The sequence below is a fragment of the Coenobita brevimanus genome, chromosome 51 (assembly GCF_032717465.1).
Source record: "Coenobita brevimanus isolate Jiangsu-jjx chromosome 51, ASM3271746v2, whole genome shotgun sequence".
Lineage (NCBI taxonomy): Eukaryota > Metazoa > Arthropoda > Malacostraca > Decapoda > Coenobitidae > Coenobita > Coenobita brevimanus.
This window is the reverse complement of record NC_137004.1, coordinates 13,550,899-13,564,525: the sequence shown is the minus strand read 5'-3', so window position 1 is coordinate 13,564,525 and position 13,627 is coordinate 13,550,899. Positions and strand designations below refer to the sequence as shown.

General features: G+C 42.3%; 1 protein-coding gene across 1 annotated transcript in view; it reads right to left on the bottom strand.

Moving 5' to 3' along the window:
• Positions 1-13,627, bottom strand: part of LOC145400178 (neuropilin-2-like) — a 226,054-nt gene that overhangs the window by 30,179 nt on the left and 182,248 nt on the right. Inside the window, exons 4-5 of the mRNA XM_080272691.1 lie at positions 8,038-8,190; positions 6,062-6,184 (exon numbers count right to left, since the gene is read on the bottom strand). Coding sequence (XP_080128817.1) covers positions 6,062-6,184; positions 8,038-8,190 — 276 coding nt within the window. The remainder of the gene's footprint in view (positions 1-6,061; positions 6,185-8,037; positions 8,191-13,627) is intronic.

Genomic DNA, 13,627 nt, shown 5'->3' with positions numbered 1-13,627 from the left:
CTTAATCCTGTATCATCCTTGAACATGCTTAGGGTTTCATTTACTCGGGACTTATCTTGGAAAGATCATATTACATCTATGTAAAATCTGCTTCCAAGAGATTGGGTGTGCTAAGCTGACTCCGCTCTTTCTTTACCCCTGCACAATTGTTGACTCTATAACGTATCTGCCCCTGTGTGGAGTACAACTCTCATGTGTGGGGAGGCTCCCCACGTACAGCTCTTCTCAATAGGGTGGAGTCAAAGGCTTTTCGTCTCATTAACTCTCCTCCTCTTGCTGACTCCCTTCAACCTGTCTCTTTGCCGCACTGTTGAATCTTTATCTCTCTTCTATCGCTACTTTAATGGTCACTGCTCCTCTGAACTGTCTGCTTGCATTCCTCCACCTCTACGACGGGCGCGTAGCACCCGTCTGGCAGCAAACTCTCATCCCTTTTCTGTCCAACTCTCTAATGCAAGAGTTAACCGTTACTCCCAGTCTTTCATTTATGCAACAGGTCAGCTCCGGAACTGTCTCCCTCTTTCTGTATTTCCTGCTGCCTATGATCTCCAGTCTTTCAAACGCAGTGTGCCCAGGCATCTCAAAATGATCGGATCTTGAATTTGGCTCTCTATTGTATTTTGTTTTTCTCTTGGAGGGAACTGTTACTGCGGGCTCATGGCCTTTGGTTCCTTCTTCCTCGCATAAAAAAAAAAAGTCCATACAATCTTACAATAGTCCACAAAGCCTCCTTACCAGTTCTATCATACGCTTTCTCTAAATCCACTTGTGTCACAGCAAACACCTCATCCACACATCCCATCATCCCTCTCCTAAAGCCACACTGCTCATCACCAATCACTCCCTCTGTACCCTCTCTAACTCTGTTAATTAACACTCTACCATACACCTTACCTACAACACTCAACAGACTCATACCCCTAAAGCTAGTACATTCGTACTTATCATCCTTGCCTTTATACATCGGGACCACACAAGCACTTGCCCAGTCAATTGGCACAATACCTTTCACAAAGCACACATCCAACAATCTTACTAACCAGTCAACAATAGTCACTTCATCACCCTTCAGGCATTCCACAGCACATCCATCCATACCTGCAGCTTTCCATTTTTTCATCTCCTTTACTGCCTCCTGCATTTCCTCTTTCGTGATCAAAGAATCATTCAACTCTCCGAACACGTTTATTCCTTGCACCCTTCCATCCGCCACAATCTCAGCCTCCCTTTCCTCCTCTACATTTAACAATCTTTCAAAATACTCTGCCCATCTTTTCCTTATTGCATCCATCTCAATTAACATCCTTCCATCCTCTGCATTTATTCGCTCTTCATTTCCACTCTCTCTCTTTCGCACCCTTGTCATCTCCTTCCAAAACATTTTCTTTTTCTGCTGAAAATTCTCAGTCAACCTCTCATCTGCTGCCACTTTAGCATCACGCACTGCCCTTCTCGCCTTATTCCTCTTTTCCTCATACCTCTCATATGACACCTCATCCTTCCACTGCTGGCGTCTCTTCTCAGCTACAGCCATTCTTACTTCCTCGCACCACCATTCACTTCCTTTTCTTACACCACCACCCACACGTCTCACACCACACACCTCTTCCGCATGCCCCACCACAGCACTCTCAAACAACTGCAATTCCTCCTCCACACCACGATTTTCCTGATCTTTCACTGCGTTCCACTCATCTTTCAATTTCTCCTGATACTCTATCATTTTCTCTCTTTTATTCAACTCACTCACTTTCAAAACGTCCCTGCCACACCTAACCCTCCTAGCTCTCACCCATCTCTTGCCTACTCTTAACTTTCCCTCCACCAGGTAGTGGTCAGACATACCTCCACACTCCCCTCTCAGACCTCTCACATCAAACAATCTTCCTATTACATTCCTGGACACAACCACGTAGTCTATCAATCCTTTATCAACAACCCTTCCACCCTCTTGTCTCACCGATGTATACTTATAAATATCTTTCTTCTCAAACAGGGTATTTCCAGTCACCATCTCTCGCTCAACGCACATCCCTGTCATTCGTTCCCCCTTTTCATTTCTTCCGGGCACACCATGCATACCAGCTACACCTTCAACTGCTACATTTCCCACTCTAGCATTCAGATCTCCCATCATTACCGCATTCACATTCGCTCCAAAACTCTGAATGCACTCATCAACATCATACCAGACAGACTCCCTCTCTTCTTCATCCCTTTCACTACCAGGCCCATTGCACTCACGAACACACACAGCTCACATTCAAATTTCGTTTTCACCCACATCAGTCTCGATGACACCTCCTACCATTCAATCACACACTGCTGTACTTCCGGACTCACTAACAAGGCCACACCTTCTCTTGCCCTTCCTCTATCAAACGTGAAAATCTTCCATTTACACTTCCAAACATAGACTCACTCTTCCCTTTCATATTCGTTTCACTCAAAGCTAACACATCCAACTTTCTTTTCACAAACATTCTCCCAATCTCCTCCCTGTTAGCCTCAATCGTACTACATCCACGCACATTCATAGACCCAATCTTCAGGGTACGGGGATAACTCAGTCCTCCATCCCTTCCTCTGGCCTGTCTCTATTTAGGAACTAAAAAACAGAGGAGGGGGTCCCTAGTCCCCTCACCCCGACCCTTTTAGTTGCCTTCTATGACACGCAGGGAATGCAGTGGCATATTCTTCCTAACACAACCTGGCCGCAGAGTAGTAGTACCACCCTAAAGTGCGGCCAGATTGTCCCCCCCACCACTGGGGGAAAATACATTAGCGTAATTCACCAAGAGCCTTTTCAGCTGCCCCATCTATGGCTTCTCCAGACACTCAGGAGTCCTGGCAAAGTGGTCGGGTAATACTTCCTGGGGCTTGACCGTACTCCTCTTGCATGCTCTGCTTGGTGGCTCCTGCTAAAATTCTTGACACAACCCCACAACTGTGCGTTGCTGTATCTTCTTAGAACGAAATGAAAAGTTGGCTATGACAATGGGTACTTCTTCTGCTGTAAGGTCAACTAAGGTCCTGCCTACCATCACTCCCTCTTCTGTCATGCCATGGCTCCTGTGCTCCACCAATCCCAGGGCAGTGCAAGGCGTACTATTGATTTTGCAGGGCAGAGGCATCTCTGACTCAGGGGATATTACTGTAGTCCATCTGGACATCACTAGTAGACTTCCATGCTCCATAGCCCTCAGCCTAACACTCCTTCGTCCTAGCTACATTCACAGTGAATGGGAAGTCAAGCAAGCAGTGGCAGGGCACCAGGCAGTCCAACCCCAGGATGCAGGGGCCCCCAGTGCTGGCAACACACATGCCCAGGGTCTCCTCCTTCCCTCGAGCTACATCCCAACACCTGTCCCCCAAGCTCAGTGTAGTGCCCTGCAACTCCACACAACTGCTGCAAAGTCTGGAAGCTGCCAATGACCCAGCACATCCAGGCATACAAAAGTCCTCTCTGATCGTGTGTTGACGACCATTGGTCACGCTACTATTCAGTCTCACTGTCCCCCTCTGTGCACCTGTCACTGGCATCTAAGGAGTGTGCTGAGTATTGACTCTCAATCAAACACTGTTCAAGGACTTCGACCCTGTTACTTACTTCCTGTACTTCACTTCTCACTTTACCTTCCGCTATACAGGAAACCTCTTCTCTCATTTCCCGTACCAGGACACTCATTTTCTCTACCCTGTTGTATGCAACCTCTTGTTGCTTATGTTTCCTGGTCCCATCCTGCCCCTTCTCACATAGCTGGTCTGTCTGTGCAGACTTAAATGTTCCTCTGGTCTTGCATGGTGTTGTGCTTGGGCTGCTTTTTGTTCTTCTTGATATTTGTTTTGTTCTTCTATATTTGTTTTGCCCTTGCTGATTTAATTTTTGCTCTTGATATTTCTTTTGTTCTTCTTGCTGTGATTCCCAATATTTCTTTTATTCTTCTCAATCTTTTTTTTTCTTGCATCGCCTCCTAATACTTCTTTAGTTCTTCAGAAAATTTTTGGTTTTCATGATGTCCTCGAAACACTGCGAGTATATCTGCCAAGATATATCCACAGTTTTGGCTGCCTGTCAATGCATCTCCACCTCTCAATACATATCCCATTCCTGACACCAACTGTTACACCATAAGGGTTCATTAATACGTCATGACGATGCTAGGAAAAGCCAGGATGTTAATCAAAAGCTGCTCAACACTTAAGAATCTTATTCCTTCCAGGCACAGCTGAGGTACACCTTCAAAACACTGTGGCTGCTCTCTCTCTCTCTCTCTCTCTCTCTCTCTCTCTCACGCCACCTCCGTCCTCACTGTCTGTCTTTGACTGACTCTCACTGTCTGACTCCTGCTCACTAACTGACTGTCACTGGTACTTTGTTACTATCCATCTGTCACTGACTAACTGAATGAATGATTGACTCACTGACTGTTCAGTGACTGTCCATTATTGACTCTGTCTCTCAGTGTCTGACTGGCTCTCGCTCACTAATTGCCACTGCCTCACTGACTGTTACTCACACTGTCTCGGAGGCAGGACGGTCCCTTGCAATATCCCCTCCTTCCACTCTACCACTAGAACAGCCCACAATATTCTAGACGCTGGGATAGAATTCACATTATCACGAATAATAATGCATATTCTAGAGCCAAAGAGAGAACTCACATTTTCCCGCGAAATTAATGCACTTAAACTAATAATACACAATAACAATGATGACACAATCTAATTCCTACGGTAAGAAAGAAAGAAAATCAGACAGGTCGAATTTCTAAATTGTTCCTCACATTACCAGAAATAAACTACTTACCTAATCCTACTGGAGCAACACCTAATTTCCAGATGTTACATCTCCAGATACAAACCACTACCCTAATCTTACCAGCACAACAGTATATATTTGCGGTAATGCATATCAAGAGTAAGTTTTTCACTGAAAAAATGTTTGCTCGGAGATGTGCATGTTGTGGTCAAATCCGTTGCAGGTTGTGATGGGGCCCTAGAATATCTCCCCAGCCCCCAAGGAGATAGCAAAAACTATATCAGCGATAAGCTGTAATGTTAATGATACACATCTTGTAGCATTTGAACAGATAGAAAGATACATAGATAGAAAGACAGATAGAGACAGACTGACAGATAGATATATAGAATGATAACAGAATTAGATAGATACTGTTTCTATACTACAAATGGCTCAATATTTTGAATAAATTTAATACATGAAGTATATCGATTTCCATTCTATTGGGAATGTGAAACATAATGAAACGCTTTTACATTACAGCAACAGTAGTTTTTTTCCTTTTTTCATTTATATGAAAAATTAAAATAAAAACAATATCAGTCTTTTATGCTGCTCTGTGGCTTCGACCCGAGACAGAGACTCAAACCTATGCTCACTTCCCTCTGCAACTGAGGTTTGTTTTGATTTCCATTCTATTGCGAATGTGAAACATACTGAAACGCTTTTACATTACAGCAACAGTATTTTTTTCCTTTTTTCATTTATATAAAAAAATTAAAATAAAAACAATATCAGTCTTTTATGCTGCTCTGTGGCTTCGACCCGAGACAGAGACTCAAACCTATGCTCACTTCCCTCTGCAACTGAGATTTGTTTTTTTGCAGGAAGGAAAAGGAGAGTACAATATCTTATTCCTGAAAGAAAAAAATAATCTGCATTGTCTTCTCAAGTCTTAAATCACTTTTTTGAAGGAACGAGAAAGAAAAGATAATGTTGCAATGAGTGTTCCTTATCTTTCCTGCACAAACAAATCTTGCTTACAACAAGGGATGGAACACACATTTGATTGTGAATACCAGTCCAGGTAACCTTGAATTAAGAAACGGGGTTTGGCCGTGGGCAGGTAGATCTATTTAGGGACAGAGAGAAAATGGACAAATGTATAAAGACAGACATACATAGATGAAGACTGATGTGCCCCTAAGGAAGACATATATATAGATGTGAAGTACTTACAGGCCTGGCCCGTATCATTGTCACATATGTTGGTATCACTTTAGGTAACACGAAAGAGAGAGAGAGAAAGAAACTTACATGATTGCCCCGTCATATTGCCACATATCCTGGTGCCCCTCTCTGGAACACAGGAGGGTAGAGAGAGCCAGTCCCGCCGGCAGTATCCTTCTTCCTCATCACGGCCCAAGTCTAGTTGCTCCACTGGGGGTATTAATGGTTGTTGTTGTTGTTGTTGTTGTTGTTAAGCTTCGCCATATAAATGGCAGAGCTTCTTATTTTCGTCATTATTATTATTATTATTATTATTATTATTACTATTATTATTGTAATTTTTCTTTGCACTTCTTTTTCGATATTGATGATACAATACATGAAGGTACCCTAGGGTAACCCAAGGCTTTGTGCCAAATATAAATGACCTTGACCAATATCCTTTTTTTTTTTAATTCTAAAATACTCTTTATTCTAAAATTTGCATACATGAAATTGAAATATTTCAGAAACTGATTGAGATACAGCTATTTGGTTGAAAATCCTGTGACAGAAATGTTTGCTGAATAATTCTGGCTTAATATTTTGCCATTTAGCCTAGTGGAAAGTGCCGAATTCAAATTTGCTCAGTGTTTTCTTTGCAACACGTTTTAGAGAAAACCCTTAAGGTTTTAAAGCTGTAACTTTCCAGCTATACAGCTGTAGTCCCTCTTATGATCTGAAAGGAATAAGGTTACAGTTAAGCATATTGTTAGCCAGTTTTTGAGACAAACGTAAAATTTACACATGCGTTCTTCGACACCTTTGTCTTCAGCTCTTGATGTTAGACAAAAAGTTTACCTTAGGGTCTTTAGATCTTGTTTATATTACACATAGCTTATGTACCATTAATAGGCGAAGCTTGCTTCCTTATTGTGGCGACACAATAGGAATGGGTAACTAGTTATTATTATTATTATTATTATTATACTACTTGCGATGTTCCTGGAAATCGTAAAAATTTACACTAATATTCCTGACATACACCCGACACTTTCATTTGCCGTCATTTACTCTAATGTCTTCAATTCCGTCAGTATGATGACGTAGCTATTTTATGCTTGATTACAGTTATCGTCAAACGAATTTATTCTGCTTAAGGGGATTTTTTAAGAGTTATTAAGTATAGCCTTCATTTAACCCTCAACTATTAAGGGGCTCTCCCAAGTTGGATATATTTATTAGGTGGTAACAAAAAAAAAAAATAAATAAATAAAAATAAATAAATACGACATCGCTGTGAAAGGAACTAAGGCCAATCTCCTCAACCTCTTCAACCGAAAGTCATTTGTTTTGTTTACGTTACTCACTGTCGAATTTATTTTGCTACAGACACTTTTTCGAAATTGATGGGGTTAGATAAGTTTCAATAATTCCTTCAGTAAAAGCTGCCATCGCCAAGTTCAAAACAATAATCAAGAAGCAGCAAAAATTGCCCGGTAAAACAGGTCATGTTTCGTTGGGTAAAAATAATGTACGATATTTTGCATGATAAAAAAAAAGTGAAGTTTGTATTTCTTGGTATTATTTCTCCGTCTCATCGCACTTTTGCTTTTTACCTTCCGTCAAATATTCCATCACATTCTACAACACACAAAACGCTTTTAAAAGCAGCGATTTATTATACCAATCACTTCATATTTTTCGGCTATCATATTATTCGCACATACTACATTAACGTACCAGTGAGCTTAACCCAACACTACACGTGCTATGGGTCACAGAAGTATCGGTGCACAACATGCGTTAAACATTTGGGACCAAAGAACGAATATTTCAGGTCACTGAAATACTAGTGCCCGAACTACCACACGTTGGTAGCCCTGTCGGGAGGTGTCTTATATCGCCAACTAGCAATATCTTCTTGTACACATATAGCAAATGCTATGTATATAATAAACAGACATTGTTCATACCCAATGAGACGTTGTTGAACGAATGTTTCGGTAGGCATCGGACCCCCTGTCACCAATACTTTTGTGACCCATAGTACACTCTCTCTCTCTCTCTCTCTCTCAACCTACCAGTAATCTTGACCCCACAGTGCCTGGGTGAGGGCCTGACGATGTCGTAGCAGCAATCCTGTGCGAGCGGATACTGGCGTGGGAACCTTGGGGACTCCATCAGCCCGCTGTCCCCCTCAAGCTTGAAATAGCATGACTGCTCTCGGATCACATCTGTGGTAAGGAGGGTAATATTAGCTCACGTTCAGAAACAGTTCTACAACTGCAGTAGGGAAGAGAGGTTCCACTTGGGAGATATTCTTGACCCGTAATTATGAGAGAGATAAGTAGGGTGGGGTAAAATATAGACAGATGAGAAATGGAGAATTATGATTTTATAGCAGGGACCCTTTCCAAGGATTCACTGCACGGGACGGTCCCGAAGGAGCGGCTGCTTCCCTGCGGTTGATTGGACTGCACGACCAGAGAGATCAGAGTTACACAATAGCAATAACTGAGGAGGAGGGAATGGGGTTTTCCAGGTATCTCCCCACCACAGTAATTATAATGAATAAGCCTCTCCCTGTGCTTACATTCTTATTGGAATTTGTCGTTAATAATTTGAACTGTAATCCTACAAGAGGTCAACAACATCCTATATGCATCAAACCAATAATCTTTTTATGAAAGACTTGGTTACGATAATACTATATACAAGATGGGACTAATTGTAAGGAAGTATCTTCTCCTTCAGGCATTAATTTCGATGTCTGGTTAGACTCAGTCAACTCATGGACTCGTGTGTGTGTGTGTGTGTGTGTGTGTGTGTGTGTGTGTGTGTGTGTGTGTGTGTGTGTGTGTGTGTGTGTGTGTGTGTGTGTGTGTGTGTGTGTGTGTGTGTGTAATCTTAAGAAATTTCATTATGCCGAGAAGAATATTTTACATCTACATGTCAATACTTTGAAAGAAAAAGAAATCTGACAAGGAATGTTTATACCTTCCAAATAATGCGCTCTGATCTCTGGCATATTATGTCTTACCTTCATCTATACCAGGGGTTCCCAACCTTTATTTACCCATTACCCCATTTTACACACCTCCCTTCACACATTACCCCTCATTGCTTATGTTTCCACAATTGCATTTTAGCTGCTTAACATTTTGATGCCTAGATTTTAGTTTGAATGTAGGACTTAATTAAAGGTTAGGCTAAAACCAAGAGAGTTATTGCAAGGAGTAATTTATTTTTATTATTAACACTGATACCAAATAAACATGACTTTAAACATTCATCTCTGAATTTTAGTATAGGTCTGAAAGTCTATCTTAACTGGTATGATTTTTAGATTTTTTTTTTTTTTGTTACCTCCCCCATTACCCTTCACAAAAGACCAAATTACCTCACTTGGGGTAATTTACCCCAGGTTGGGAACCCCTGATCTATACAGATTTACTTTGATCCGGTGACTTTTTTTTTTCTTTATCCAGACGATACTAGCTATCTGTCTAATGCCAGACGCCTCAATCCCGTAAGGGGTGGCAACAAACAAATCGCCTCCATGTAGCTCTGTCAAACTCCATTTCACTACCCTACTCCCAGGTCACAACACCCTCTCGCATATTACTCTCCACTCCATCCCTCCATCTCATCCTCGGCCTTCCCCTCCCTCTCCCCCCTTCCATCAAACTCGCATACACTCCCCAAGTTAGTCTCTCGCTCTTCATCTTCTCCACATGGCCAAACCACCTCGGTGTATATTTTTTCCTAACGCTGTCTATCACATCCACATCCACACCACAACGCTCCTTCCCTTCCTTATTTGCCAGTCAGTCTCTCCAAGTAACTCCACATGCTCCTCCCAAATAACTCATTTCCACTGCTCTCACCCTTGCCTTGTGTCTTCCAACAAGGTCCAAGCTTCACTTCCATACGTTAAGGTTGGTATCACAATACTATCATGCAGCAGCTTTTTTACTTCCATGCTCTCTTCCCTGTTCCTTATCACTGGTTTCTACCTTTCTTCCTTGTTGTACCCTATCAAGCACTTCATCCTCCAAACTTCCATTCTTACTCATCACACTACCCAGGAAGTACTTACGCACTCATATTTTCCATTTCCTCCTCATCTAGCCTCACTGTACTGTAAATTCAGTGACTTAGTTTCTCTCAACGACCATAACTTTACTCTTCTCTACATTTACCTTTGGATACGGTTTCTTACACACTCTCCCAAACTCATTCACCAAGCCTTGCAGCTCCCCTTAGTCTTCACTTAACAATACAGTGTCATCTGCAGACAACAAGGGAGTTTCCAAACACTGCCCTCTCTCTTTAGGATCGCTCCAACATCTACTGCCCTACCTTGTACGTCTTTTAAAACTCCATGTTTGTTGAACAAACATGGGACATAACACATCCCTGCTTCAATCCAGCATTGAAACAGAATGTTCTGTTCACTTTAATATAGACTTTTAGGACTCCTGGAGTGAGTTAGATTCTTCTTTAGCTCCTACACTAAAACTGGTTCTTTCCAAGCTGAACATAAACAACGGAAGATGGCAAGAACAGACTTTAAAATTACATCATGGCACTGAAGAATTAAGATAAAGACTTTCACTCTCTGGCTTCGGCTTTCTTGTCATTCTCTGATTAAATATATCTGCGCTGTTTGCTTATCTCCTAATTCTACTATGAAAATTCTTCGACTATCTTACTTCTATGATGGAACACATTCTATCCATTTCTCCTTTCTCTGAAATCTCCATTCAAGGAGATTTCAATGTTCACCACCACCTTTGGCTCTTCTCTCCTTTCACTGATCCAGGGTGAACAAGCCTACATCCTTTCTATCCTTAATGACCTAGAGCAGCTTGTACAGCACCCTACCCATACCCCTGACTGCCTTGGAGAGAGCTCCAACATACTTGACCTCTTCCTTACAACTAATCCTTCTGCTTACAGTATTAATCTTTCCTCTCCGTTGGGCTCCTCTGATCACAACCTTATTACCTTACCCTGTCCTATCGCTCCGGTACGGCCCGTGGACCCTCCAGGGAAACGTCGTCTGTGGCACTTTGGAGCTGCAGAGTGGGAGGCCCTCAGGCAGTACTTCTTTGATTTTCCATGGAATGATTATTGCTTCCATGGCCGGGAGCCATCTGAGTGTGCCTTGCGCATTACGGAGGTTATTCTCTCGGTCATGGAAGCATATATTCCCTTCTCATATCCTTTGACTATTCAAGAGCGCCTTGGTTTAATCACGCTTGTTCTAATGCTGTCCACAACAAGGAGAGGGCCTATAATGGGTACCAGAAGCAACCTACCCCTGAATCACATCTTTTTTATGTTTCTGCCCGGAATCGTGCTAAGTCTGTTCTTCACTCTGCTAAAAATAATTTCATACGTACTAAATGCTCTCAACTCTCCAACTCGAAATCTTCCCGCTCCTTCTGGCACCTTGCCAAAAACCTTTCTAACATCTTTACCTCATCATCCTTCCCTCCTCTTTTCTGTTCTGATGGCTCTGTAGCTATTTCTTCTACTGATAAAGCAGATCTCTTTGCTCAGACTTTCTCCTCCAATTCCACCTTAGACGACTCCGGTGCTGTTTCTCCATCACTTCCCCCATCAGACTTCCTCATGGCTGACATTAAAATTTCTTCAGCTGATGTATTTTCTGCCATCACTGGCCTCAATACTAACAAGGCATATGGGCCTGATGGAGTCCCTCCTGTCGTCCTCAAGAATTGTGCTTCAGTGGTTACACCCTACCTAGGTAAACTCTTTCGCTTTTGTCTGTCAACTTGTACCTTTCCTTCTTGCTGGAAGTTTGCTCTCATTCAGCCAGTCCCAAAGAAGAGTGACCATTCCCAACCCTCTAACTATTGTCCAATTGCTTTAACATCCTGTGTCTCAAAAGTTTTCGAGTCAATTCTTAATAAAAAAAATATTAAAGCATCTCTCCTATCACAACCATCTTCCTGATCGTCAGTTTGGATTCCATCAGGGACACTTCACTGGCGATCTTCTCACCTACCTTTAGACTCCTGGTCATCCTCATTTCGGGACTTTGGTGAAAGCTTTGCCATTGCATTTGACATCTCAAAGGCCTTCGATCGAGTCTGGCATAAATCTTTAATTTCCAAACTGCCCTCTTACAGTTTCTATCCTTCTATCTGTGCCTTCATCTCTAGCTTCCTTTCTGGTCGTTCTATAGCCACTGCTATAGACGGCCATCGTTCTTCTCCTAGATCTATCAACAGTGGTGTTCCTCAGGGCTCTGTACTATCACCAACTCTCTTCTTTTTTTTCATCAATGACCTTCAAAGCTGTACATCTAACCCTGTCCACTCGTACGGTGATGATTTCACCCTTCACCTTTTCATTTGGTTCCCTCAACGTCCATCTCAGCAGTTACTTCAACAAGCAAGGGATGAGGCTATGGCACACCTAATGTCTGACTTGGCTCATATCTCTGACTGGGGTAAAAATAATCTTGTTTTTAATGCATCAAAAACTCAGTTTTTACACCTATCAACCCGGCACAGTCGTCCATAGGAGTACCCACTAATGTTTAATAATATCCAGCTCAATCCTGCATCAACCTTGAACATGCTTGGGGTTTCATTCACTCGAGACTTATCTTGGAAATATCATATTGCATCCCTAGTAAAATCTGCTTCCAAGAGACTGGGTGTGCTAAGCCGACTCCGTACCTTCTTTACCCCTGCACAGTTGTTGACTTTATATGCGGGTTTTATTCTCCCCTGTTTAGAGTAGAACTCTCATGCGTGGGGAGGCTCCCCACATACAGCCCTTCTCAATAGGGTGGAGTCAAAGGTTTTCGTCTCATCAACTCTCCTCCTCTTAGTGGCTCCTTTCAACCTCTGTCTCTTTGCCGCACTGTTGCATCTTTATCTCTTTTCTATCGCTACTTCAATGGTCACTGCTCCTCTGAACTGTCTGCTTGCATTCCTCCACCTCTACGACGGGTACGTAGCACCAAGGCCGTCTTTAAGATGGCCTTGGTAGCACCCGTCTACCAACAAACTCTCATCCCTTTTCTGTCCAACTCTCTATAGCAAGAGTTAACTGTTACTCTCAGTCCTTCATTTATGCAACAGGTCATCTCTGGAACTGTCTCTGTCTGTATTTCCTACTTCCTATGATCTCCAGTCTTTGAAACGCAGTGTGTCCAGGCACACACGGATCTTGAATACGGCTCTTTTGTATAGTTTTTGTTTTTTCTTGGAAGGAACGGTTTGCGGGCTCCAGCCATTAGTTTCTTCTTCCTTGCATAAAAAATAAAATAAAAATAAAGTAAACTCAACGAAGGGGCAGATGAAAGGAATGGAGCACCTGCTCACAATAGAGGTGGTCATTAATTGTGATACTGATATTTTGAATTGTTAATGGAGACGCCTTCCTGACCACTCAATTAGTCATAATGATCATTATCATCATCATTCACTCATCCGTTACCACTCCAGGGTGGGGTGAGGTAGGGTCCAGATAGTCAGAAAACGAATTAATGCGAGACAGACCAAAGTTTGTTCAGATTAATGAGCCAAAACTCCATTAATTCACAATTCAAACCCTCGGAATCCTGTCTCCACCTTTTAGGTCAAAAAACATTCCGCACGTAGCTTCACGCTCACCTATCTAACAGAG